Source organism: Tubulanus polymorphus, chromosome 9, assembly GCF_964204645.1.
Source record: "Tubulanus polymorphus chromosome 9, tnTubPoly1.2, whole genome shotgun sequence".
Classification (NCBI taxonomy): domain Eukaryota; kingdom Metazoa; phylum Nemertea; class Palaeonemertea; order Tubulaniformes; family Tubulanidae; genus Tubulanus; species Tubulanus polymorphus.
The window spans coordinates 9511161-9538271 of record NC_134033.1 but is presented as its reverse complement, the minus strand read 5'-3'; the positions used below and the strand labels follow the sequence as shown (position 1 = coordinate 9538271).

General features: G+C 38.6%; 1 protein-coding gene across 9 annotated transcripts in view; it reads left to right on the top strand.

Moving 5' to 3' along the window:
* Positions 1 to 294: 294 nt before the first annotated feature.
* LOC141910898 (galactoside alpha-(1,2)-fucosyltransferase 1-like) overlaps positions 295 to 27111 on the top strand; it is a 35472-nt gene continuing 8655 nt past the window's right edge. For 2 of the 9 annotated variants that reach the window (XM_074801772.1, XM_074801778.1), the window contains exons 1-5: positions 349 to 395; positions 13822 to 13894; positions 16070 to 16251; positions 21501 to 21552; positions 23338 to 23454. Coding sequence is in view for 2 of the 9 variants with exons in the window: in XM_074801778.1 (XP_074657879.1) it covers positions 13847 to 13894; positions 16070 to 16251; positions 21501 to 21549 (279 nt within the window). In the remaining 7 variants the exon portion in view is untranslated. Of the gene's footprint in view, positions 396 to 8322; positions 8441 to 13634; positions 13895 to 16069; positions 16252 to 21500; positions 21553 to 23337; positions 23455 to 27111 lie in introns of those variants that run through there. The other 7 variants (XM_074801773.1, XM_074801780.1, XM_074801777.1 and 4 more) reach the window with 6 other exon arrangements.

The window sequence follows — 27111 nt, the reverse complement described above, 5'->3', positions numbered from 1 at the left end:
TCTAAGCTGAATTTAATTCATACCGCCGTTACAGTACCATAAAATTAACACAAAATCTTTAGCGTCATTGGAATGGGACGTCCCCTGTTTCACATCCGGCAGGTGTGTTGACGGTGGGTAAGTTTAATAAGGTACACCAAATCTATTAAAACGATCGCTATTTTAAAATCAAATCATTCCGAAGAAATTGGGGATTCGAACCTATCGGATATATACTGGTACTCGGCGTCTTTCCACTTAACAAAACATCGTCAATAACATTAGTTCTTATTATTGCTAAGTAGCGGCGCTACCGGTACTGTCGATCGGACATTAGAAACTTTCTACCTTTTGCCGTTGGCGGTGAATGGCATTTCAAACCATTACAGTTGATATAAAGGATTTCATTTGTGAAGGTAAGTATTAGATACTCTTGGAGCCGGTAATAGGGTATACGCGTTGCATATCGACCCAATGAATGTGAAAATATGACTGAATTTGTTTGCTATCCTTTTGCCTGCCGGGGTACAGATTCTTTACTCGGTGTACCAGTCAGGAACACTTCACAAAAACGGCTTATTCTGCCATTTCGGCGTTTTCCGCCGATAACGGCAGAATCAGCCGTTTATGGATCACTCAGTTTTGAAACTTTTACAGTCGTTTATGGCTTAATCAGCCAGTTTCAGCTCACTAAGTTTCGAGTTTTTTGCGCACTTCCGGTCAAATTAGCGCATGTTGCCGATTACGTCATAATCTCGAGCAGACGATAAGCTTTCATATGACGCTAGGATGGAAATTTTTGAGCTAGGTAAAGTGGTCAAATTCACGTTTTTCTAAATGATTACGTCATATGCAGCCCAAAAACTCCGGGAAAACTCTCAAAACTACAACAGCATGAAACAAGTTTATTAATCATGATTTTTGTTAGAAATAAATTTGGGAACTAGTTTTAAAAACTATTATAAAGTTTTCAATTTAACGTTGCCATGGGTACACATAAAAACATTCGCCATTTCTGGCGTATTCCGCCGTTTTTGGCGTAGCTTGTTTTATAATCATAAACTAGGCCTATTAGGCCTAAGCCATTATTGGCAGTCCACTTATTATATAAGAGGATTCCCCCACCCGCTTAGACGTTTTCCCTAGTGTCTACACGGTACTTTTTTTCGGAATAAAATAATTAATTTGCTGAGGTGAACGGATGTGTAAATATTATATAATAAAAATAAAATTATTATTATAATTATCATTCTCATAAGACAAATCAATCATGGATCATGTATAAACTAGTGTATCAAAAATCTAGTTTTAAGTTTTGCCCATGGTCTTATCTTGCCTAATAAAGCATAGAATGGTTGAGGGATAGGCCTATATTGGACTGCATATGATGTTGGTTAATTGAAGGTAATTAACATCTTCGATGCCTCCCAGCTAATTGGACTTGTGATGGGTAGTGATTGAATGAATTGGTGGCCGATGACGTTACAACACTCAAAATCAATACAGCTGTATCTAGATTCATTTCCAAATAAAACAAACATTTTCGAAACAATTTGGGATACATGTATGTATATATTTATTACATAGAATACAGGTATACAGAAAGAACAGAATTCAAATACATTTGCCATCGGAAACCCATACATTTATATTTAATTCTTTCTTGAAGCCTGGAATGGATCAATGAGATTGATTTTTCGGCGCAAATATACAAATGTATGCCAGCAGAAAAGCGATGATGTCATAGTAGGGACTCCCATCGAACTAAGCACTATAAATAGCACCTGTAAAACTATCTAAGCTAAAACGCGTTTCTGGCGATGTAGTTTAAAAACTGTAACAGCTGAAAACCGCGGAAATGGCGTTTTTTAAGAACAAGCCAAAGATGGCAGAAAACGCCGATTTCGGCTAAATTGGCAGAAGCAGTTTAAAACTGAGTAATCCATAAATGGCTGATTCCGCCGTTATTGGCGGAAAACGCCGAAATTGGCAGAATCTGCCGTTTTTGGAAAGTGTTCCTGACTGTGTACTGAAGGGTAGCTCTGTAGGCCTACATCGAAGTGATGTCGGGTTTGTACTGTTCAACCCATAATAGGCGCTTTTACGAAACTGAATCTTTGTAAATCGATTTAAGTTTCACGTTTACGGTACGCGGTTTAGTGAATCGGATTTGGTAAATCAACTCGTTTATGGACGCGGTTTAGTAAATTGATTTATTAAATCGACTAACTTGCTCGGCGAGCAAGTTAGTGGCGATTTAGTCAGTGAAATCCAACATGGCGTCCTCCTCGACCGTGGGCTTAAGATATCTATCGCAGACCATCATCTATCAATAGTTCGGTCACTATTGACGCCCATTTTCTTTTGAATCGCGACCTTTAAATTGATAAATTGATTCCACTCATTTACGAAAAACGATTCGATTTACTAATCCTATTGTTTTCCGACATCGAATCGGATTTAGCTAAACCGAATCAGATTCAATTTCGTAAAAGCGCCTGATGAGAAAGAGATTTGTATTAGGCCTACCGCAGGCAGCTTCGTCGGTAGGCCTAGTGCAGATATGCACATCTCGTAAAAATGGTTCCATCAATTACATTAAATATCACTGATTCAGACCCAAAATGTCATCAGCAATTCAGTACACTGGTTTATTTTATGGTATCTACACTAGAAAGTACATTTTAGCCTGGAATTTTTCTCGAGATCGTCACGATTTTTCAACTGGACACCATATTGTATGGGTCAATCTAAAGTGAAGATTTGTTTAGAATGTTTGCTGAAAAAATGTTTCATGACCCACTCATTTTGAGGAAGAAAAATATAAATTTCTTGTCTATTTCAACGATGATATCTTGAAATTTGGTTAGCATTAATAACCCCAGTGACAGTTGACAAAAATTTGATTAGTTTTATGTACTGATTACCCTCACATCGTTTCAGTAATAACTTAAGACAAATCTTCACTTTAGATTTCCTAATCCAATATGGCGTCCTATCGAAAGATAGTCACGATTCTGAGATAAAAACCGGGCCAAAAATCTGCTTTCTAGAAGAGAAAATAAATCACTGCATTGGATTCTGTGAGACATTCTGAAGTTAGAACAGTGATTTGTAATTCAGTAGATTGCGTCAATCACGAGAGGTGCGGATCTGCACTTTTACCGCCTATTTTCTTGTGTAAGTGCTAAACGGCTAGAACTGTGCGGTATTTCTGAATAGCACAATCGCACAGTATTTGCAATCCTTTCGATTCTATTCATATTTTAAAACTCTTTCCATGCGAATTTTTTTATTTTCAAACCCTCAGATTTTGCTGATTTTTATTTAACCATTTTCAGCATACCATCATATTCCATTTCTGAGGGCTTTACACTAAATGGGACATAGTAAAACTATATATTTTCTGTTTCAGGACAACTTACTCTATCTAAGAAGCTACATTTCAGAAATTTTTTTTCATCTGCGGTTCGATGGGGGACCCCAGAAGGAGGTCACCCAAAGGTCGCATGTACTACCGTATTTTCCGGCCAATAAGCCGACTCCGCCAATAAGCCGAGGGCAGTTTTTTAGCCTAAAATACATGGATTTCATAAAGCTTCACCCAATAAGCCGAGGCCCTTCATCAGAGATTTTAATTCACTGATTTGTCAATTAGTTCGTCTTAATTGACGATTTAAGAGGCTGACAGTAGCGCCCGCCGATGTGTGAGAGTGCTGTGTATACTATCATCGCCGAGTGACTGTGCTATATATAGACTACTCACTCAGCTGATTACTATACACACAGCCATACACGCAGTACACGGCTCACTGCTGATTTGCATATATACTAATCTATGAACTGACACGTGGTAGTACGATGAACTCGCGCGTTATATAAATGTATACCATTGCCGCTGTGCGGTGATGGAACAATCAAAGTGAAAATAAAATAGTTCAAAATAGATTATAATTGGTAGTAAATAATGACCTCAAATAAATATCGACCACTTTTCTTGATTTTGACGATCATTGAGAGCATTAGAGTGGCATAGATCAGGAAGTGTTTTTTTATGTCATTGTATCCGCCCAATAAGCCGATCACGATATTTTGGGTAAAAATCTGAGGCTAGAAAATCGGCTTATTGGCCGGAAAATACGGTAAATTGGCCGTTTTTTTACAGTAATTAGACAAGGATAATTAGAAATCAGGCAGAAATTGGCTATTACTCTCTTGTTTGTCCAAGCTAAGGCTGTTGTTGGTCATGGGGAAAAGTTTTCGAGTCCCGGGGTCATTATGAGGGTCAATATCTCAAGGTCAACGAAAGGTAAAAAAAATTGAAATTTTTTCTTTTTTTTTTTCTTTTTAGCCCACTTGGGACTTTAGTCCCAGCGGGCTATTGCGTTCACTTTTCGTCCGTCGTCCGTCCGTTCGTCTGTCCGTAGACGGAATCCAGTTATTTTGGAAAGTTTTGAAGACGCTTCAAGGTAACGTCTTGATATTTGGGTTACACGTGTATCTACCCTAGACACATCTTCAGCCCAAAAACTGGCCCTGTCAGAATCAAGATGGCTGACTGGCAGCCATTGTTGTTCGCCAAAATCAGCACTTTTTACATATTTTTGAACTTTCAAAAATTGGGTCGGTCGGACTCAAGATGGCCGTCCTATGACCTTTTTAGTGCCCAAAAATGTTAATTTTTTGCCCAAATTCTGAGTCCTGTAGTTTCCTACTGGTTTAACATTTCTCATTGCAATTTGTGATGGGTATTCATTGGAAAGGGATGTTTTATACCTCAGACAGGTATTTTTCATCAGCCAATTATGACGCAATTGGCGGCCATCTTGGTGTCACCAGTACTCATTCGTAAGTGGGAAAAAGTTTTTCCACATTATATTGATACCTAAGCGTAATTTGATACCACAATCAATTAGAAAGTTGTAGCTCATAACGTGTTCTATGATTGTGGTGAGTTTCAAGGTAATTGGATTTCGTATATGGCCACCAGGGGGCGTTGAATAATACAATATCTTAGCATTTCTATATTATATTCGTACCTATGCATATTTTGTAACCACAATCAATTGGAAAGTTGTAGCTCATGACATGTTCTATGATTGTGGTGAGTTTCGAGGTCATTGGGTTTTGAATATGGTCACCATGGGGCGTTGAATAGTAGAATGACTTAGTATTTCCATATTAAATTGGTAACGAGGCATATTTTGTTATCACAATCAATTACAAAATCGTAGCTGCTGACATGTTCTATGATTTTGGTGAGTTTCAAGGTCGTTGGTTTTTGTAAATGGTCATCAGGGGGCGTTGAATATTGAAATTGTTAGATTGTTGAGCATTTGAAACCATTTTCCCAAGTGGGCATGGTGTCCCTGGACCCCTAGTTGGTCAATATCTCCTCTCTTGTCTCCTCAATCGCTGGTAATCCTCTCCTGCTGCTGAAACAAAGTAATCCTCAAGGTATTTGCGAATATTGAAGGGTATCTCTGACCCCGAAAATGCCAGGGGGTCAAACCGACCCCCAAAATTTGAAAAAAGTTACAAAAACCAGTGTAATTTGAATGAAAAAAAAACAACTTGAATTTATTTATCATTGATTGTACAGTGGTTGTTCTATTTTCGATAGTTCTAATTATATCTTTTGAGTCAAGCCTGGTTCTTATAGTCGATCGCGGTGTGGTACAGATTGAAACAATCCCTGTGGTGCAATCCATGCTTATCCGAACATGTGCCACAGTAAAATTTCGTCTGCTTTCGAATTCCTGCAGCAAAATTCGAACACACTTTACACGATTTCGAAGCATGCGCTGTGGCCATCACTCTGTGAAATTTCCGGTCAAGCCTTTCGCGGGGTGGCCCGAGGGACGGGCGGCCTCGCGTCGGCGTATCCACAGCTGGAGCATCCGGAACGAGCCGTTCGACAAGGCTTCCCGAAAGTGGAGCGAATTTCGCTGAGCTCGCGGCTGGTCGTCGTTATTCAGCTTCCATAGAATGTAGGCGTTGGTCACGCTGGATTCTAATAACCAGAAAAACACCTTCTTCCACCACTTGATGGATTTACGCAAACTATCGTAATATTTATTGTATTGATCATGTAGATCAACTCCAGACATGTGTTTGTTATAATCAAGCATGACTCGCGGTTTCACTATATGCTCCTGTTGGATGCGCACATTTACCGCATCGGTTTCATCGCCTTAGCTGAATGTAGAAATCACGGAAACTAGACGTTTATCCTGCCAATTCAATGCCAAGACATTATCTTTTCTATAGGCGACGATTTCACCCCGATTCAAACGCCGCGCAGTTTTTATTGGCGCCGGAAGGCCCCGCCTATTTAGCATGATTGTGCCTGTGTAATGGCACTTATTTTCATAAAGTTTTTCATCCAGTTCGATGCTACTATAGAGCCGATCACAGTATATGTGATGGCCACGGCCAAAAAACGGTCTAGCGATATCCATAACTATTTGCGATGTTCTCGAGAGCCCCGGCTCCACTACCAGATTGTCGTCGCGACCGACGTAGAGGATTATATTTAGCAGATAGCCTGTATGAGGACAGGCTATCGTACGTGCCAGCAAACCCCATTTTGTGGGTTTCTTCGGGCAGTACTGTTTATACGCAATTCGGCCCTTGAAGCCGATCATTGATTCGTCCATCAACAACTTGTGATACGGAACGTAATGGTGCTGGTACCTGCGATTTTCTGCATTAGGGGAGTAATCTTGTGGCCCCGTTCGAGATTCTGATCCGGGTCAGAATGGCACACGTGCAACATTGTATGGTACAGGATTAGGAAACGATCCCGTAGCATCAACAACTTGCGATATGGAACGTAATGGTGCTGGTACCTCTCTGCGATTTTCTGCATTAGGGGAGTAATCTTGTGGCCCCGTTCGAGATTCTGATCCGGGTCAGAATGGCACACGTGCAACATTGTATGGTACAGGATTAGGAAACGATCCCGTAGCATAACGTCGCGAAAAAACCGCACCGAGTGAGTCCATTTGACACTCCAGTACATCTGCACTGATGGCAAACGCACGACGCCCATCTGAAGTAACACGCCAAGAAATGTCCAGAATTCTGGCACATCTACGTCATGCCATTTCCTCAGACGCGAATTTGGCTTGAGATTTCCTGCGCCTATCTTTTCCGCCGCGTAGCGATTTATTTCTGTCACGATGTCGCTAACGATTTCGTCGGTGAAAAACAGTTTGAAATACGCAAGCGGATCGCCGATATCGTCATCGGAAATTCCATCTAAGTTGGCCGGTCCACTTTCGGTCGGCGGCCGGAATCGTAACAGGGTCGGCCCTGGATTTTGTCGAGAAACATCCACCCAATTTGCAGGGGGATCGTCAATTGCTCGGCCTCGAGCCCTAGCTCTACTGCGAGGGCATCCACGTGCCCGGCCACGCCCACGCGCTATATCTCGAACTGGATCGACCGGTGGTTCATTTTCTCCGTCGGATGTATCTGAATCCGATGAGATCTCTGGAGAAATCTGATGTCCATGGTCAGATTCCTCGGCAGAATCCTGGTCGAATCTGCACTCATGGCGTCGTCGTCTGCTTCGATGATCCGATTTACTTCTGCTGCTGAAAATACTCGTCTTCTGTTCGACATCTTGTCTGTGAATAATGATCGAGAGACTCTGCTTGTCTATTTATACAGCGAAGCCCGTCACTGTTGCTGAGCCGTCACTGTCGCTCACAAACTATTTGCAACAAACGAACTGATAAGAGTTTTGATTGATGAATAGGGAAGGATCAAGTTGCTGGGTTGATTTTGAATGATGCCCTGAAACCAGGCCTATTGGCCACCCGTTGCTGTGGCATTTCAGATCTGAATATGAAAACAAAAGCTCAAAACTTGGAATGAAATTCGCAAATAACGTAGTTTTATTCTCGATCTTATTCTTAGTTTTATTCTCAGCAGTATAAAAAAGTATTCTGCGTTTATTAGTTGTTTACATGTTGTTTTTATTGCCATTGTATGAATAGGATAGAAACGCGCAGTGCAAGTAATCTGTGTCAAGTATGCGACCTGAATAGACGCGCTGACATACACGCGCGCAATGAGTCATAAGCAGCTGGTAACTGTATCCATCGATATAGGAACGGCTTCAGTGTGTTGCCAAGGCCACCTTGCGATAACAGAAGTAACTTAAAGTTCAAAGCTCGACGCATATTCCATCTATAGGGCAATAGCAAAACTAATGTTACCTGAGGTAACTCCGCGCTAGTACAAAGAGTTCAACGACTGTTACCTCCGGTAACGGTACGCACGGGTTAAGGAAGAAATGTGAGATTCTATTAATTTGCAATTCTATGATTTCAGAACGCTATTCCACGATTCTACGATTATATGAATTGAATATCACTAACTTAAAATGCGATTCATACGACGAATTTGCGATTGTACATTCCTGATTCTATGAATTGAATATCACTATAATGTAAGTGCGATTCATACGATCGCATACTATCGAAAAAGGATAGCATGCGATTCTACGATTTGACAATTATATGAATATAAAATCATTAACGTAAAATGCAATTCATATGGTAGCTACGATCGCATATGATCGCAAGAGGATAGCATGCATTTCTAAAGAATTTTCGATTCTTCGATTATATGAATTGAATATAACTAGCCTAAAATGCGATTCATACGATTGCACACGATTGTTGTGTTTTCTTTCCGAAATTTCTCTCTTCTTTATGAGGAAGAGCTATCGAATTATTCCCTCTCTTCTCCACAATCAATTTCAAAGTCAATTTTATGAATTTATTGCTCAGCTGGTCCGAGTCCAATAGTTTACGAGTCCAGCGTTCGCGTGTCTGACAGGTTTACGGGCATTTGTTTGTTACCTCTTTAATATTTTTGATTTCTTGTTATTCCGGTAATTTCATTTAAGTATATTGCTGATCAGTTCATGTAACCAAAAGCGTCAATAAACAGATTTTGAATTGATCAAGTTTAAATCAAGGTCGTTGAGTCGCGGAGGGCTATTAGAATTACGGCGCAGAATTACGTTCGTCTCAGAGAGAAAACAAACGACAGAAAAGTATCAGGTGATTATCAAGAGCCTACTACGGTACACACAGTTTACAAACAGTGTTAGGCCTGTGCCGGTTGGTGCGTACTGGGAATAAATATACTGGTTGGTCAGTTGGTTCGGTTGTGAAGTGTGGAAGCTAAGAAGAAAGCCTACCGGTATTTATTTGTCTATAGGCCTATTATATAGTAGCCAATACCATTTTTTAAGAACGAAGTTGTTACGCGTACGTGACTGTACGGTGATATCCACAGGTTAACTGTACGTGAGTTCCCTACTAACGCCGTGCGTGAGTTCCTATAATCTGCAAACGCGCATGCGTGAAAGAATAGAGTTTGGGTTAGGTGAGGCTAGGCTATTTGTAAATCAAATTCCATCCACCCTGCAGTTACGTTCTGTGGCACCGTGGGTAAATCACTGGACTACAACTGGATTTTTTTTCGTTTGGTTTCGAATCCCAATATTGCAAGTCTGAGCGTCAACGTACTCACATACGGCTAACCTGTAGAAATTACCGTACAGTCACGTACAGGTAACAACAGCATTTTAAGTGTTAAGTGAGTACGACAAGCCTACCATGCCTATGTACTACAAACACAACTTTTTCCCTCTCGTCGGCCCTACAGTGATGTTACTATAACTGGTGCAATTATAACATGGATAGGATTTGGTCAGGACTAGTCAAAGTCTAATTCAGTCTTTGTACTAATTCACTCGATAGGCCTATTTTTAAAACAATACAGTCAAGTATTCACACGCAGAAAGGCTAATTGATTTGAGCCATGTGATTAAATTTGGCCAGGCCTTCTCTGACCTGCTGACATTAATAGTCAAACCAAAACGTTCATGTGGTCACGGCTTGTATACCAGAAATCATCGTAGGCCTGTACATTTTGCTGTTTGTAGGTTTGGTATACCGATTTCTCCATACTTGACTGATAAGTGCTGCTGTACGCATTATACAATTGTTCCAATGGGAATAGGGCCTATTTATTGGGCTTATTATTTCCTGCTTTAGAATACTGAAATTAGCCCAACGTTCATTCAAATATCCAACATCGGTGAAAGTTTGATTACTGTATACATGTACTGTAGGTTTTCATGTTGTATGAATATTTTGCAGTTCAAATGGGTATGATGCTGATTCCAATGTCAAACGCATGAAGTTAGATGGTCAAGGACAGTCAACACCAAGATATCTCTCTTCGGCCGATGTTGCACCATAGAAGATCTGATTCTTTCAACTCAAGGAAAGTGATTCAACACGATCGACATAACCCTGGAATAGCTTTGCAGTATCTAACGGTTCATTTCATTTAGTCCTATGTACTTTTTAGCCAATTTGGATTTGATTGTAATTGAAACTCTGGAACTGTTAACAAAAGACAAGTTGAAAAAACACAAGTTATGCTTGATTCTCATGTTCAAATTTAATTCAAATTCAAATTTATTTTATTACATCATATTTACAAAGCATATCATTGGTTCATACAGTAATAAAAATTAGGACAGAACAAATATTATTACAGAATTTTCAAAAAGTCAATGAATTTCTATAACTAAATGAACATTATTTTTGATGGGTTTCGTCGTCAGACGAACCCATCTATGGCATCGTCGTCATGTCTGTCTGTCCGTCTGTGGATGTTTCTTTATGACATGATTTAAGCTGTTTGTGTGGACCGACAATTCTGTAATTTCACACAGGTATTCTCTACTTGATGTAGATGGTGCAGCTTGGTTTATATTTGATTCCGATGGTTATAAGTGCTCTAATTTGGTTAAAAGATAATTAACGTTACTCGCTAGTTCAAGCCGCTGTATAGCGCGTTGCTACGACGACGCTCGATCAACATACTGGTACTCGCTGTGTAATACTGAACACGTATATACCTGTAGATATTGATCGTACTAGCACCGGTTTCAGATAGCGCGCGCGCTGATCGGTCTTAACACTTCTCGGAACTGCTGTGCTAAATGCTGAGAGGCCGAATCTATGCGCAATCATTTATTGGGCTCGTCACATTTGATAGTGAATGGATAAATAACCGGTGTCAATGACGGTCGCTACTCCCCATCAGTATAACTCATCAGTATAAAAAATAATTCTTTTGAGTTTTTTTTTTCAATCCCCGAAGTTGTTGTTACTATGTTGACCTCGCCGTTTTATAAGCTTACCGATGATTCTTCTAGTATTTTCAGGGTCACAAGACATGACGAAGTCGCAAAGTTTTGTACAAATTTCACGAAACAAACAATTATTTAGGCGGCACCTGATCTATTGATTAATTATGATAAATAATGTTTATTTCATTAAAAATTTGTTTTATTCAAACACTTCTTTCATCGCACATAGCGTGATCGGTAGGCCCTACTATTCTACGGTAGGCCATGGACTCTTTCATGTGGTAGACCTATTACAAATGATACAATCCGCGCGTCCATGAATAAGTGACACGTGGTGGGGCGGGTTGTGAGGAGCATCGAAACTAATCCGTCACAAATAATAGATAGAAAACAATACCTTAAGAGGTTAACTTTTATTAACATCATTACCAAATCAAAACCTGCACATCCTATCATAATAAGAAATTCTAAGAATTTTTTTCAAAGAATAATAAATTACGTCTAAATATTGGGATTCCAACTCGTAGCATCGATTCAGGTGCCTTTCCCAAAGCGGGTATCCCGCGGGGAAAACCCATTACTATTTATATCGAGAATCGCCTTTTTGACAGCGAGTTCGGTGAATGAAACAGAAACAATTACACAGAAACCCATCATGGAAAGTTTCTTTCTGGTTCTAATAACTCGGATCAAGAGTGACTCTCCCGTTTATTAGGAAACACACGCAACTAGTGGAATAGGTTTGGTTTACACACATGTTGCAGGTATCAATTGTTTATCACTATAGAATTTGTAATCCATAAAAGCCAAAATCAACATCAGCCGGAAACCCAGACCAGATCAATTCATAATTTATTGATTGAATCTACACTACAATATATGTATTTATTCAAATATTTCAATAAAAACATTAACTTCTTAAATCTATTCTAAATCATAGTACGTTCTTATCTGTAAATTGACTCAATCTATCGACTCAGCAGGTGCTTAAGATGAGTTCTTAATAGGACAGATCCATTTTCAAGCATGGTGATAATACAGTATCACGATTTTTGAATGCCAAAATAAATGCCTGGTCAAATAAATTAATATTTGTGATTGTACGTCCGCGTATGTTCGGTTTCAAAGCTGAATCATATTTGACGTTTACACAGCATATTAGGTTCGAATATGTCATTGCATTTTATTCTATGTATCGGTATTTCAATTTACTACAATTCCCATCATTCTGAATGGCTTTGCAGAAAACCCGTCATCGCTGCTTGGCAGCTATATTTGTATACTATAATTGTATCATTGCTAAGCGTTAGTGTGGGTGTATTGTGCCAATATTTTACCTTTACACTGCGGTCAAGTAAAAGTCATCACCTAGTATAATTGGATATTGACAACTTGGCAAGACAATGAAGTCGTGATGAAAGAACGGGGAAAGAGTTGCAAGTTGAAAACACCGCTGGCTTTGATGATATCAGAGGAATCAACGTATCGTTTCGTCAAAGCTGAAATCAGTTCATCTACAATTTTAACTCTGGGAGATTCAAAAGATCTCAGATCCCCTTTAAGATTATTCGGTAAATTCATGATGCCTCTCCGAAGATGTGGACCGTCACTGAAAGAAAAAAAATTAAATCAAACATTTACGATGTAAATTTAAATTCAAAAATAGATTGTGTGTGTTTTATAGATTTATCAGTAAAAAAAGAACTTACACCACAATGAATGGGCCTATGTTCTGTAATCACTCAATATTGTTAATCTTTTGTAAATTTATATCTTAAAAAATTATAAATAAAATATACACCATTTTATTTTAATTCACATTTATTTTTAAATCCAGCTAGTAGTTAGTTGGCCTACCTTGTTTTATACACTGTGATATTTTCTTTTGCTGAGTCTATCTTGGTTGTGATTTCAGATATTGTTGCTGTTTCCTTTTAGAATCTCAAACTCACTACAGCCAACACTTTAAGTATATCCAGCAAAAAATGAAGCAACATCCATACATTTATACTTTCAGAGAGGCTTTTGCTTTTGCAGCTCTGTTAGATTTATAAAAATCTGAGTTCGTGTCCTGAGCCTGTAAATAAATAAGATCGTAACCTTAAAGTGTATAGATAACGTAATGCACGTGTTATCTGTCAAAACTTCTTTACAAACAAATTGCTAAGCCAATCAGTGAAGTGAAGGAATTTCCTCACTGATATCGTCATTCGGATCCCCCAGGCTTAGCCAATGAGCCAAAGGTTTTATTTCACGTGATTAACCCTTTCGCTGCGTACACGCTTGCACCGCCCCGTACGATAGGTATTTTCCGAAAAATTCGATTTTTTTCAAATTGTTTTTAACCCCGATTTTTCGCGTTTTTATCGAAGATTATGATGTTATTTAGTGAAAATCAGTAAAAAATCATACCAACAGCCTTTTCTGTAGGGGGGGGGCGTGTTGGGGGGGGGGGTCAGGATGGGTTAGAAATTTTTTTTTTTCAGTTTTTCACCCAAGTGCCTATCTCATTCTTTGGTGATTGATGCTACGGTGTGGATGAAAGAAATTCAATTGATATGGGATATCCTTTTCCGCTGGTAGAGGTACGTAAGTGGGGAGGCTAAAAATCAAATTGAGATTTTGCAAACTAATTATCTTTTATTTTTCAGTAAAAGCAACGCAACAGTAATTACAATGACAAAAAAAACAAAACATCTTGCATGCAGTCCGCAAAACATAATGGTAAGTCAAACAAATATTGTGTTTTCTACATGCAAATCATTTCTAGCGAAGTCGACAGTTAGAAATTATTCATTCAGCATCAAATGTTGAATAGTCCAATCTTGTGTGGTACACTTCGAAGCAATCCTGATCGATGTGTAGACCCGGTCTAGAAGGGCAAGTCTTACAAACCCAGATAGTGTCCTTTGGCCGCCCAGTTCGCCCAAGATCATTTCGTGCATAGCATACGCGGCATCGTTTTTGTTGGGTCTTCCTTCCAAGTGGTCGAAGCTTCATTGGAAAGTGACGGCCAGTGAGACGGGTCAGTGCTTCATCACGGGTAACATTACGAGCAATCATTGGTCTTGTGATAACCATCACGTCGAGCACATCATGTATAAACCCAAGGAAATCCTTCTTGTTACCCTGTAGTTCGAACATCCGATGGGAGTTTAGGGGGGCCTGCATCACCAGCCTGACTGCTACTTTTTTATACCATTTCATCGTTCGGCGGATGACTTGGTAGTAGTGAAGTTGCTGGTCCACCATATCGACTCCACCCATATGCTTGTTGTAGGCCAATACACAAGTGGGTTTGCAAATTGCAACATCGTTCGTCGTTTTCTTCCTTGTATCGTCCACTCTCGCTGGAAACCTAGTTGTGAGGAGATGGACTACCTTTGGATTCCCACTAGCTTTATCAACATGTGCCCGAAATTTTACGGCCAAAACGTTCTCATCCGGAGCCTTGAAAAATACTGATGAATTTTTCTGAATTTGGAGGTCTGCCAATTCCTTTGGAAAGTTGCGACGATTCGCTCTAACCGTGCCATCAACGTACGTTCCTTTCTTCAGCAGGAATGCCGCTAAAGATGGCGATGAGTAGTAATTATCAATGAACAGAGTGTAACCTTTTTGGAGGTAATTTCTCATCAGATGCATGACTATTTGCTCGGAAACGTTCAGAGCCGCAATCTCTGGAGGCTGTACAGGGAGTGTGTTTGCCCCTACGTAAACTAGTAGGTCAAGGGTGACTCCCTTTGTTGTGCATAATTCAAAAAATTTTATGCCAAAACGTGTACGTTTTGTGGCAATGAACTGTTTGAAACTCAAGCGACCCTTCCACAGCAACAGCGACTCGTCGATACTAAGGTTTTCACCCGGGCTATATACCTCTCGGAATCGTGTTTGAAACATTTCAACCAATGGGCGAACCTTATAAAGTCGGTCTCTATCACGATCTCTCGGGTCATAGCCGTCTGCTTCATTATCTGCGAAATGTAAGAATTTTAAAATGTTCAGAAACCGATCACGACTCATACATTCACCAAAAATTGGAGTAGCCACAAGCTTTTCTTGTGTCCAGTACATGTTGATTCTCGGTTTATATACAATTCCTTGTAATACGAGAAGAGCCAGGAATGTCTTCATCTCAGCCTGCTCGACTGGCTCCCATAACCTGGCTCTGGATCGCCGCTTCAGGGTGTCTTCGTTAGCTGTCAGGAATTGTTGGGCATATCTGTTTGTTTCGGTGACCACGTGTGCTATTATTTCTTCAGTAAGGTATAGGGAAAAATAATCAATCGGTTTAGCTCCCTGTGGCATATCAACGAGAAGTTTTTCTTCCCCAGTGAATGGGATGGCTTTTGGACGAAAGTTTTCAGTTCGTTCCCAAAACCAGGGAGCATCATCAGCTCGCATCCGACGGCCGGCAGGAGCATGTTGTCTTGGAGCTGGCTGTTGGGCAACTGGTTGTACCACAGGGGGAGCTTGTTGTCTTGGCGCTCGCTGTTGGGCAACTGGTTGTACCACAGGGGGAGCTTGTTGTCTTGGCGCTCGCTGTTGGGCAACTGGTTGTACCACAGGGGGAGCTTGTTGTCTTGGCGCTGGCTGTTGGGCAACAGGTTGTACCAGAGGGGGAGCTTGTTTTCTTGGCGCTGGCTGTTGGGCAACTGGTTGTACCACAGGTGGAGCATGTGTGGGCTGTCTTGGAACAGGTTGTGATGCAACTGGTGGAGGATGTTGCCTCAGTGCTGAAACGGTGGTCACAGGTGTTGTATCTGTGCAGCGTATCTTCACCAGAGGTTCTGGCCTTGGTGCTGGTGGTGTTGTGACTTTACGTTTTTCTGAAGAGAAAAATAAACTGTTCAACACACAATATTTTTATTTGTTTTCAAAATGATTATTTTTTTGCAGAACAATTGCACCACATGGAGTAAGAAGAAAAGTACTTTTTTGAACTGGACGTGGTGTTGGAGTTTCTGGAGAATCTGGCACAGCGGGAACTCTGCGTTGGTCGGGCGAAAAAAGATTGAAGACTGGAGGGGCCGATGTCGATTGTTGGGCATCGCCTTAAAGACAATAAAACTGTTATTCGTGTATTTATGTATTCATTTATATATCTATATATTCATTCATCTCTAAAGTTGCTGTACCACTTTTGAGCAATTATATGTATGACTCACCGAAAGTGCACTCTTGTCTTTGTATAATATCCTGGTCTCCTTCCTCTTCTAAATCCAATACGTTATCATCAGTGCTGCACACTTCTGAAATAAAAATAAATAGATAAAACAACCGGGTCATCTTATCATCGTCATTATAGCTTTATGTAATAGAGTTTTGTGATTGCCTAAAGGCATATACCTGGTTGAGGCTGATCCAACTCCTCGAATTCATCAAAGTTGAAATCGGCATCGAGGTCAAGGGCATAGTCATCTTCGTCCCAAGAGTCGTCTCCGCCCAGTCCGAAATCACCCCGTCATCTAAATCGTCATCTTCACTGTCGTCGTCGGCGTAAATCTTGCCTAAAACTTGATTAGCACTGAAAACTTTCTTTCGAGCAGCCATCTCAATCCCGCGCAAATTACCATGTGCTCAACAGGCTGACAGCACCAACTACTGACGCATTTTCGCCATCTGTTGTTTAGAAAGCTAACTATCTTGTCTTACATGCGTTTCCATACTGTTTGCTGTGTACGCGTTCGAGTTATAAATCAATAGGTGCATGACGTTTCTACAACGTCATACGCACAGCACGTGTCACTCATATGACGTTTCCAAAACGTCACACGTAGCGAAAGGGTTAATACCTCAAATGATTTGACAGCCAGTTAGTGAGCAATCAATGGATGGCTTCGTAGTATTTAGCGTACATGAAAAAATTGATTCCTAGAAGACATTACATTGAAAGAATAGTACGGTACTCACCTTGATCAAATGCTGTTGAATGGCATTAAAACCAAGGAGGAAGCATTCTATCACCCTTCTCACATGATTTATCCAACGAGTGCCGCCAATTCGCGGTGGAATAACAACTTATGGGCGGTCTGTTTCTAGGTGTAACGAGGAAAAATCCCAGGTTGGCAATGTAAAACTTAGTGGTATGGAAAATTTATAATCTATGTATGGGAAAAATATGGAAAAGGTATGGAAAATGATATTGGCCAATCTGTGGGAATCTTGTATTTAGGGTTTCTGCTGCCTTCGCAGAAACCCTATTGTAATTGTACTGATTTTTAGGGTTTCTGTTACTTCACAGAAAACCCTATTGAGATTCGCGTGTTTCTTATTATTATTATTTAATGTCACACTATTTTCACTAAAAGAACATAGGCTTTGTTACCTTGCCACTGTTGCCGATACAATCCATATGATATCCTTCAGCTCACTTCGATCTACAAATACTCTGTGCTTATTTTGTTAAATCAATGTAACAAAAGCACTGTCAGGCCGTAAACATCGAAAATTGGGTCCCATTCATTGAGGCGACATGTTTTTCTGAGTCGTCATCCCGAAATCCACAGGAGGTTGCTCGTCACTTCGATTATTCAAGCGTAAATAAGCTAATTTATTGCCGCAAGGCTTCACATTCAGCCGCGGTTTTCAAACAGTAATTTTTAACACATACCCATTTTCCTCATCAAATCATATTACTGATACACAGGAAATTTACTGCTCTAGATGTTAAAAGCACTCACGAGCCGTTAACATTGACGAATTGACGTGTGTCTCTTCATCGTCGTTCCGGGGATCAGCTGTGAGTTTCTCCTCATTATGACAATCAAATCAAGTACAAATAAATTTATTACTACCAGTGATTTGGCCGCGGGCTTCAAACAGTTAGTTTAACAATACCTAATTTTCTTAACCAAATTGACCGTGTATTTACAATGTACTAGGATGAATCATTAGAGTACCGGTGAGTCGTAGGCCTAAACTAAACATGCCGAAGAGATGTAGCGGAGAAAAGCTGTTGTGTCGACGAGGTATCATAATTAGAAGAATATATTATTTCATTCGGCCGCGGGCTTCAACCATTTAATAATACTCTATGTTTCCTACCGTACATACCGATCATTGTCAAATCCACAAGGCACTACTTTAAACTTTTGTGAGATGTATGGAACACAGGTACCTTTAGGGTAAGTTGAATGGATCTTTGATTGGGGACCCCGTTCACTCACCAGGGGGTGTTTTACTTTTGAAAATTCTGACATCGAAAAGTTACTGTGTGAGAAAGGACATAACTTATTCCATATGGTAACCAAGGGGTGTTGAATAGTAGAATAACTTTGAATTTCCTTATTATATTGGTATATTGTTATCACAATCAATTAACAAATGGTAGCAACTGACATGTTCAATGATTGTGGTGAGTTTCAAGGTCATTGGTTTTTGTAGTTCACCTAGGGTTGTTGAATATTGAAATTGTTAGATTGTTGAGCATTTGAAACCACTTCCCAAGTGGGCATGATTTCCCTGGACCCCTAGTTCTTTTGACCGACTGGTTTAATAGGACACAAAAGTACTTACTGATGGCCTCTACTGGATTATTTTACTTGCTCAAGTTCATCATAGATAAGTGTATTACTAATACATAATACTAATTATCAATTAAAGTGAAATGCATGAATCCCGAGGTCGTCTCAAAGCGCGTGCCAGACAGACAGAATTGAATTTGAAATTTGATACCCGAATGTCAGGCAACAGCGTGAGAAAATAAAAATGGGCGCTACAGAATTTACTAAGCGACGATTGTTACAGATATCATCTGACCTTTATGCCTTCCTGTACTGTTGATTGCACCTCAAATAACAAAACACGTACCATCTATTGGTTCCTCTATTAGTCCAAATGACTGCTTCATCGAGAATTCTGAATGGCTTTCAATAAAGATATCCACAACGTAATATAAGCTCGCACACATTTACGATTATTTTCGCATGGAAAAATTGCATATGATCGATAATACAATGAACCTACATTTTATATCTGATCAAATAGGGATCATACAATAAATCGCAAAGGTGTACGGCGGGCTTTAGATGCAGGAAAAATGATGGCATTGGAAAAGTATTGATGACTTATGACCATTGTATCGGCGTATGATCGCATTAGACCATAAAATATATAGCAAACATGTGCGGTTGGCTTTAGGGGGGATGCTGCAACACCCAAAGCACCCCCTGGATCCGCATCTGATTTATCCACTATATTTTTGACAAAATATGTATCCTCAGATTCGACTACTGATCAGTAATAGATACTCTAATCAATGCAATGATCATTATAATGCTCTGAATGCGTGGGCTAGAATTTTTCGAATATGTTTTCGTTGAATTAATCTCGCAACGAAAAAAAAGACACCGAACTAGATCAAGGATTTGCCATTCGCTTATCACTAATCCCAAAATTCATTATTTTACCAGACGGCCTTGAGATTGGTCTCTGCGTCAGTCAAAAAGAGGATTGCTCTGATTATTTCCAATCAGGGAAAGTGATAATAATGGCTACTAAACACATTGAACAGTGTAAATTACTTTGATGAATTTGAGCTAAATAGTTTGATAAACTTTCAGATTTGCGTCATTTGTTTAGAGGAGGGTATAAATCATGTGCATAAACCTTCCTTCGCATATGATGCGTACAGAACAACGGCAGCCGCAGGCCCTCAGATGCGGGCCATGGTTGCATCGTTACTACTCACTTGACAGAAAGGACTTAGTTGTATACCTAAACACTCCGCATGTGCCAGTCATCCTGTGGACAGATTCAGTACTGGTCATAACAAAGAAACCACATTTAAACAACCTTATCTTATAATTCAACTTCGTTGCATGAAGTGTCTTAAGTCGTTTCATGGATATAATTACAAGTTTATCTTGATAGAGCCCGTTCATCGATTGTCGGATAATGATTGGACGTATTTATTGAACATGTTTAACAATCCTATTAATCTGTTCTATGATCGCTATTTCAAATCAAATGATATTTTGTTAGTCTTCTAAAAGTTTTCGATATGCTTGTATGTATGGTCTTAGTAGTTAGTTATGTATGTTTGTACCCTTAACCTTTTCTACAGCATGATCGGAATCAAGATGGCCGACTTTAGTCAAGTGCGGCAAAATCGGCACTTTTGCAGAGGTTTTGAATGGGAAATGTTGAATACGCTTTGATCAATTGTTTCCACCAATCAATCTAACAATTTTCAAAATGTAGCTCATGAATTATATCTAGCACTACATCGTTAGGCCAAAAAAAATATTCTGTTTCTGGTCAGGCCCTTCTGCACAAAATGATGCAGTGATGCCGTTTTTTGGTTGTTTTTTTTTTTTTCAATGTTCCTACATTTGACTATTGAGTGTGATGGATTAGTCGTCAGGAACAAGTCCGAACGGATGTATAGTAGCTGGTCGGCGACTAGTTGGCGCTAGCACGCGGTGCGCTAATTTTGGAGCCGATTTTTGTTACAGAGAAGAAAATTTGACGCGGGGGTTGTAGACCGATGCGCGTGTATACATTTTTTCTTTGGCCTTATCCTATTTTGACTAAATTTAGTACACGGAGTACTTCGCGAAGCACATTGATCTCTATATCTGGTATTAGTGTTGGTCCCTTGTTGGCGCTCCTATAATAAAACTGTCGTTTATCTACTGATTTGAGATTGATTTTGTCCAAATCTAAGTACGTCATTTATACCAACTCGGCAGAAAACCCGTTATCGCTGCTTTGCAGGTATTTTTTTTTGGCTTTTGGGAACGACGCTGGTGGCTTCACGATTTGTTGAGAAATAATGTACCCACTTTGAATGGCCCTTCACTTTTTGTTTGGTTTTCTTAGTAGGAGGCGCTTAATATCAAAAACAATGTGGTAGTATAGGTCTATATCTATGAAAACATGTGAAGGTCTATAGCTTCAACCCAAGGCAAATTTTGAGCATCCATAAACTTTCAAACTCTGTTATTACCGACCAGATCCATGTGTAGGCTTAACTCCACACCTGATTTTGTTATCATTGGATTTTTACCAATTATTGGTGTCGAATTCATTCATATCCATTGCCAATAATTACAAGGCTAAAAAATTTGATACCTTGTTTCTCCGCCCTGCTGAGCTTAAAAGTTGACCCGGCTGGCCGCCTATATGCCCTATACATTACTGATCAATTTTACAATGATCAATACATTAGTGATCAATTTAATTCATTACAGACTGCTGTAGAAATGAACTGTTTAAAAAATTTTATCATATTTTACAAAAATGAGGTTTCATTTCTATGGAACAAGGTATCATTTTTGTTTGGCCTAATTTCAAAATTTTCATTCTATGCATTGGTTTCTTTCAGTTTTGCCTTAATGCCCATTCAGAGGAAGGGTTCAGTCGGTGTTCTATGACTGGTGAGTAGTATAGTAATTCTGTAAATTTGTTGCTTCATAGAAAAAAAAGATAACCGCTTTAGTCTACTGGGGGCTACGCATTTTGTTGAATATCCATCCATCCGTTCCTACATAAACGTAATCATGTTAGATAAATCATGATATGATGATTTATCATCATCATCATCATCATCATCATCATCATCATCATCATCATCATCATCATCATCATCATCAATCATCAGCGACCAGGCAGTCCGGACATCTATTGATTGTCTTCATATCTGGTTTATCATCATCATCATCAATCATCATCAGCGACCAGGCAGTCCGGTCTTGAGACTCAAGATTATCTATACCATCGAAAGGTAAATACGGCCAATCTGTTCCTCATCCTGGAGAGCAGAAAAATATAATTCCAAGAAAAATGGAAAAAAACTTCACTGTGGAGTGTGCTCCATCTGGGGGGTCAGGTGTGGTAGAAGACGTTAACCCGGCTGATGTTGTTTACCCGATAGTGGTCACCACACGCCAGCAGGGAGGGACAGGGGTCTGTAGGTGGAAAAGAGGGACAGAAGGGTGCGTGCCTTTGAGTGGCGTCATAACATCTGCAAACCCCTCTGTTGTCCTGCCACCTTCGCTGGCATGTTTTATACCATGCGTGACCACAATTGCTGGTTCCCCTAATGATACATGTGGAAGGTACTCCAACAAATCATTGAGTCGTTCCCCAGGACCCAGTTCCACAGTTGTGATTTACAGTTAACTGTGATTTACAGTTAACTCTCAGTTAAGTGAGTTCACCTCAATGAGTTAACTCAGAGTTAAATCTTAACTCTGAACTGTGGAGCTGCACCCAGGGTGCCAAATGGGAATCAGACTGCCACTGATCTTTACTCAAGATTTCGCATTCCTCCTCGGACATCTCGTCTTTCTCTAGGGCTCCTTGCGGTACCATACCACAAAAATAGATAAAACCTTCAGGAATACATTCAATAAGATCCTTTTCTTTCAGACTAAGTTTTTTGTTTGAATACATCACTCATGGTTTGTCACATACAGTACAATTCACTACTTCTCCAACGTGCTTGTGTGTTTGGATGGGGGCTGAATGGTATTTCTCATTGCAATTGCTGATGGGTATTCTTTGGAAAGGGATGTTTTATATGGCGGGCCAAAACCACCAAAACATAACAAAAAGGTTGAATGATGACTAAAAAGATATAAACCGATAATAAAAAGATATGAAACGATGATACTAAAACATACAAAACGATGATATATATTAGTTATGAAACGATATAGAACATGCATTGATGAAGAAAACTTCATTTAACGATATTATTTGATCACATTTGATGATGTTAATCTAAAAACGATGATCATTGAGTGAACGATGATCAAAGATAGACTGGTTCCCTTTCAAACGGCGTAGCATTATAACGATAGACATCCACCCGAGCAACGATGACAAAAGATAGACTGGTTCCCACAGATTGCGGTTACAAAGATAATAAATATTGCTTGAATTGAATTGACGTGGCATCCAAGGTCGTCGCAGAAATCTTTTCGCGCAGCTATACAATTCTCGTTCTTTACAATTTACTCTTATTATTCGTCAATTTTCATCATGTCAGAATTTCCAATCTCACCACATGAAGCTTTGGAAGCCATAAACATTATCCGAAGTACACTTGACACTTTGTCGTAGGGATTAATGAGGCAGGGTACGAATTCAAATACGTCTACAACGACAACGTCTTCGACTAATACCAGTACGCTACCTACTACCTCTTCTTGTTCTAGCACTAATGGCAATAGTACTAGACCAATTGACTTGGATGAGCTACCACAAGTGAGACCAGTTGTAGCAAGGCATCGTAGTCTGTTTGCTCGGGCAGCAAATCCTATTGGCAGAACAAGGTATTAAGGGCCGGTATTTAAGTGTGTGTTATAATGGCAGTGATGCCATGATCTCGATGGATGTTTAACCCTTTCGCTGCGTACACGCTTGCACCGCCCCGTACGTAAGGTATTTTCCGAAAAATTCGATTTTTTTCAAATTGTTTTTAACCCCGATTTTTGGCGTTTTTATCGAAGATTATGATGTTATTTAGTGAAAATCAGTAAAAAATCATACCAACAGCCTTTTCTGTAGGGGGGGGCGTGTTGGGGGGGGGGTCAGGATGGGTTAGAAATTTTTTTTTTTCAGTTTTTCACCCAAGTGCCTATCTCAGTCTTTGGTGATTGATGCTACAGTGTGGATGAAAGAAATTCAATTGATATGGGATATCCTTTTCCGCTGGTAGAGGTACGTAAGTGGGGAGCCATCTCAATCCCGCGCAAATTACCATGTGCTCAACAGGCTGACAGCACCAACTACTGACGCATTTTCGCCATCTGTTGTTTAGAAAGCTAACTATCTTGTCTTACATGCGTTTCCATACTGTTTGCTGTGTACGCGTTCGAGTTATAAATCAATAGGTGCATGACGTTTCTACAACGTCATACGCACAGCACGTGTCACTCATATGACGTTTCCAAAACGTCACACGTAGCGAAAGGGTTAAGAAAGATATCAGTGTCTGGTAGGCCTATATTCTCGCGCAAGTGAGCTGTATGCCCAACCTAATATACCTAGGCCATGGAGCTAAATTAAAATCAAATAATATCGGTCCTATTTAGGCCTAGAGGCCGTGCATAAAACGTGTAAGCTTGACTTCCGGGTATTTTAACCCTCCCACCATGTACGCTCTCTGTACGTTTTTTTTTTTGTAACCCTGCTGGCGTCATACTTCTATGAATGACCCCCCTCCCTGTAAAAGTGAATTTTTCAGGATCCATGGTAAAAAATCACCAGCATTCATTAGAGATCCGATGACGATGTAGGCCTACCGAATCGACAAAGTGAAAGACCGAGACGGGGGGATTCCCAGGAAATCCCAACAAATATACGGGATATTTGTAAAAATCATAGGCCTATTGTGTTTCGTGCACTAATTACGTACTATAACCCACCCCCCCCTTGAGAGAAGTATGTACACTTTGAGCTCACCCCTGCCCTCCCCCTGTACGGATTTCTAAAACCCCCATCCCCCTACGTGGGTACGTGCAAGTAATTGGAAAAGTGGGCTTTCATACCAGAGGTTGAGAGGTTGAGACACCACTCATCACAGCTAGGCTCTAGTGAGAACGGACGATTGCTCTGTGACACACATATACAGTGAGTGCGCGTAACAACATCTGCGCGTGGATAGATCGATACAGTGAGTCTCTACTGAGAACGGTTATTAACGCGTCTGCTATTACTGTAGTAGTACAGTGATTGCGTGTCAACTGTGCCCAGATAAATAGATGCTGTGAGGCTTGGGTGAGAACGGTTAATAGCGTGCTTGTTATATACAAGGGGAAGTAATCCCCACTCATCACCACAAGCAATTTTTTTTCCTTATAAATGGAAGAGAATAAGACAGAACTAATTGATGTAAATGAAAATCAATATTATTGTCCATATTGTAAAAAATACATTGATTAATCTCAAAAATCGCATCATGAAAAATCTTCAAATCATATAAAAAATGTTATAGATTTTGAAACTTCAGAAAATTCCAATGAAAGAAAAGAACGATTAGAAAATATGAATGTGGATGAAATAAAATGTGAAGTCTGTAATGAATTTATAGTAAAAAGGAATTATAATAGACATCTCGAATCACAAAAACACCACCAAAATTTGAGTAATAATGTTTTAGGAAAAGATTATTTTAACGATAAACCTCAAAAAGTAAAAAAAAACAAATTCAAAAACTAAATCCATTTCAAATAAACCTTACATGGAAAATGTTAGAAATTATATTGATTCACTAGAAATAAAAGATACAATTGAAATTTTAGAAACATTACATAGTAAAATTGGTCCTGCGGCTATTATATTTAGATTTTTTAAAGGTACAACAATAGAAGATTATAGTAAATTTAATGAAAAAATAGAAAAAATACTAGATTTGATAACAGATGTTGAATATCCAAAAATTAGTATCTCTGGGAAAGTAAGTTTTATAAAGTCAGAAGAAAAAATGGATTATAATATTCAAACACTCTCTGAAGAAATAATTTCAAAAACGCAAATAAAAGAGAAGTTAGAAAAAATATTTTATGAATTTTAACGTCATATTGAAGAAAGATATTTTGAGGGTTCTGGCTTAACATTGAATGAAATTATATATTTAGATTTAAATGTTTACAATACAAAAAGGAATAAAACATCAAAAAGTAATAAAATGTTTAAAAATGATTCAAACTTTACAACAGAAAAGGATATTAAAGCATCATCTTATATTAAATTACCATTTACAACAAAAGCAGTAATAAATGTTCAAAATGAAGATAATAAATGTTTTCTATGGTCAATTATTAGTTGTTTACACCCAACAGAAGATATGACGCATAGTTTTAGAATAACAAATTTCCGGAAATATGAAACATTATATAAAATTGATCAATATCCAGTAACTATAAAAATGATTCCTAAAATAGAAAAAGTTAATAATTTAAAAATAAATGTATTTGAATTAATGCAATTACCAAAGACAAAAGGTGAAAATATTAAAGATTATACATTGGAAGCTTTATATTTAACAGAATATTATGATGATGAAAATGCTATAGATTTGTTATATTACAAAAAAGATGAAAATGAACATTATATGTGGTTAAAACAAATTGATTTATTCTTTAGAACAGAAAGTGATCATCATCATAGAATTTATCTATGTAGAAAATGTTTATCTAAATTTATGACAGAGAATACATTATTAAAACATAAAGAATTATGTGATAATAAAGATTTTTGTAAATTAATAATGCCAACAGAAAAAGATTATGAATTGAAATTTACTAATCATAAATTTAAGAATATTGTTCCATTTGTAATTTATGGGGATTTTGAATCGTTGAATAAAGAATTAACTGATCAAGATAGAAAAGAAATATATAACAAAAAACAATTATTAAAATCAATGGATAAAGGAAATGAATTTAATGAAGACACAATACAAGACCCACCAATTATAAATACAATTAAAAAAGTTCATCAAAGAGCTGCTGCTTATGGAATTTATATAAAATGAAATTATCCTGAATTATATGAAAGTCAATATATTTCTTTTAGAGGTGAAAATGTAGTTAATGATTTTTGTGATAAAATGATTGAATTAGAAAGTGATTTTGCAAAATTATTAAACAAAAATAAAAGAATAGTTATGACAAAAGAAGATGAAATTGATTTTAATTATGCAACTCATTGTTGTTATTGTGAAAAACGTTTTTATTCATTTGATAAAAAAGTTAGAGATCATGATCATTTAAATTCAAAATATCGTGGAGCTGCTCATGAAGATTGCAATTTACAAGCTAAGAAAGTTAATTTCGTGCCAATATTATTTCATAATTTATCAGGTTATGATACCCATCTATTTATAAAACAATTATCAAGGAAATTGGGTTCAATTAATCAAGAAATAGAAGAATATAATGCTATGAATGGTGTAAATGTAAGAAAATATGATTTTAAACTATTAG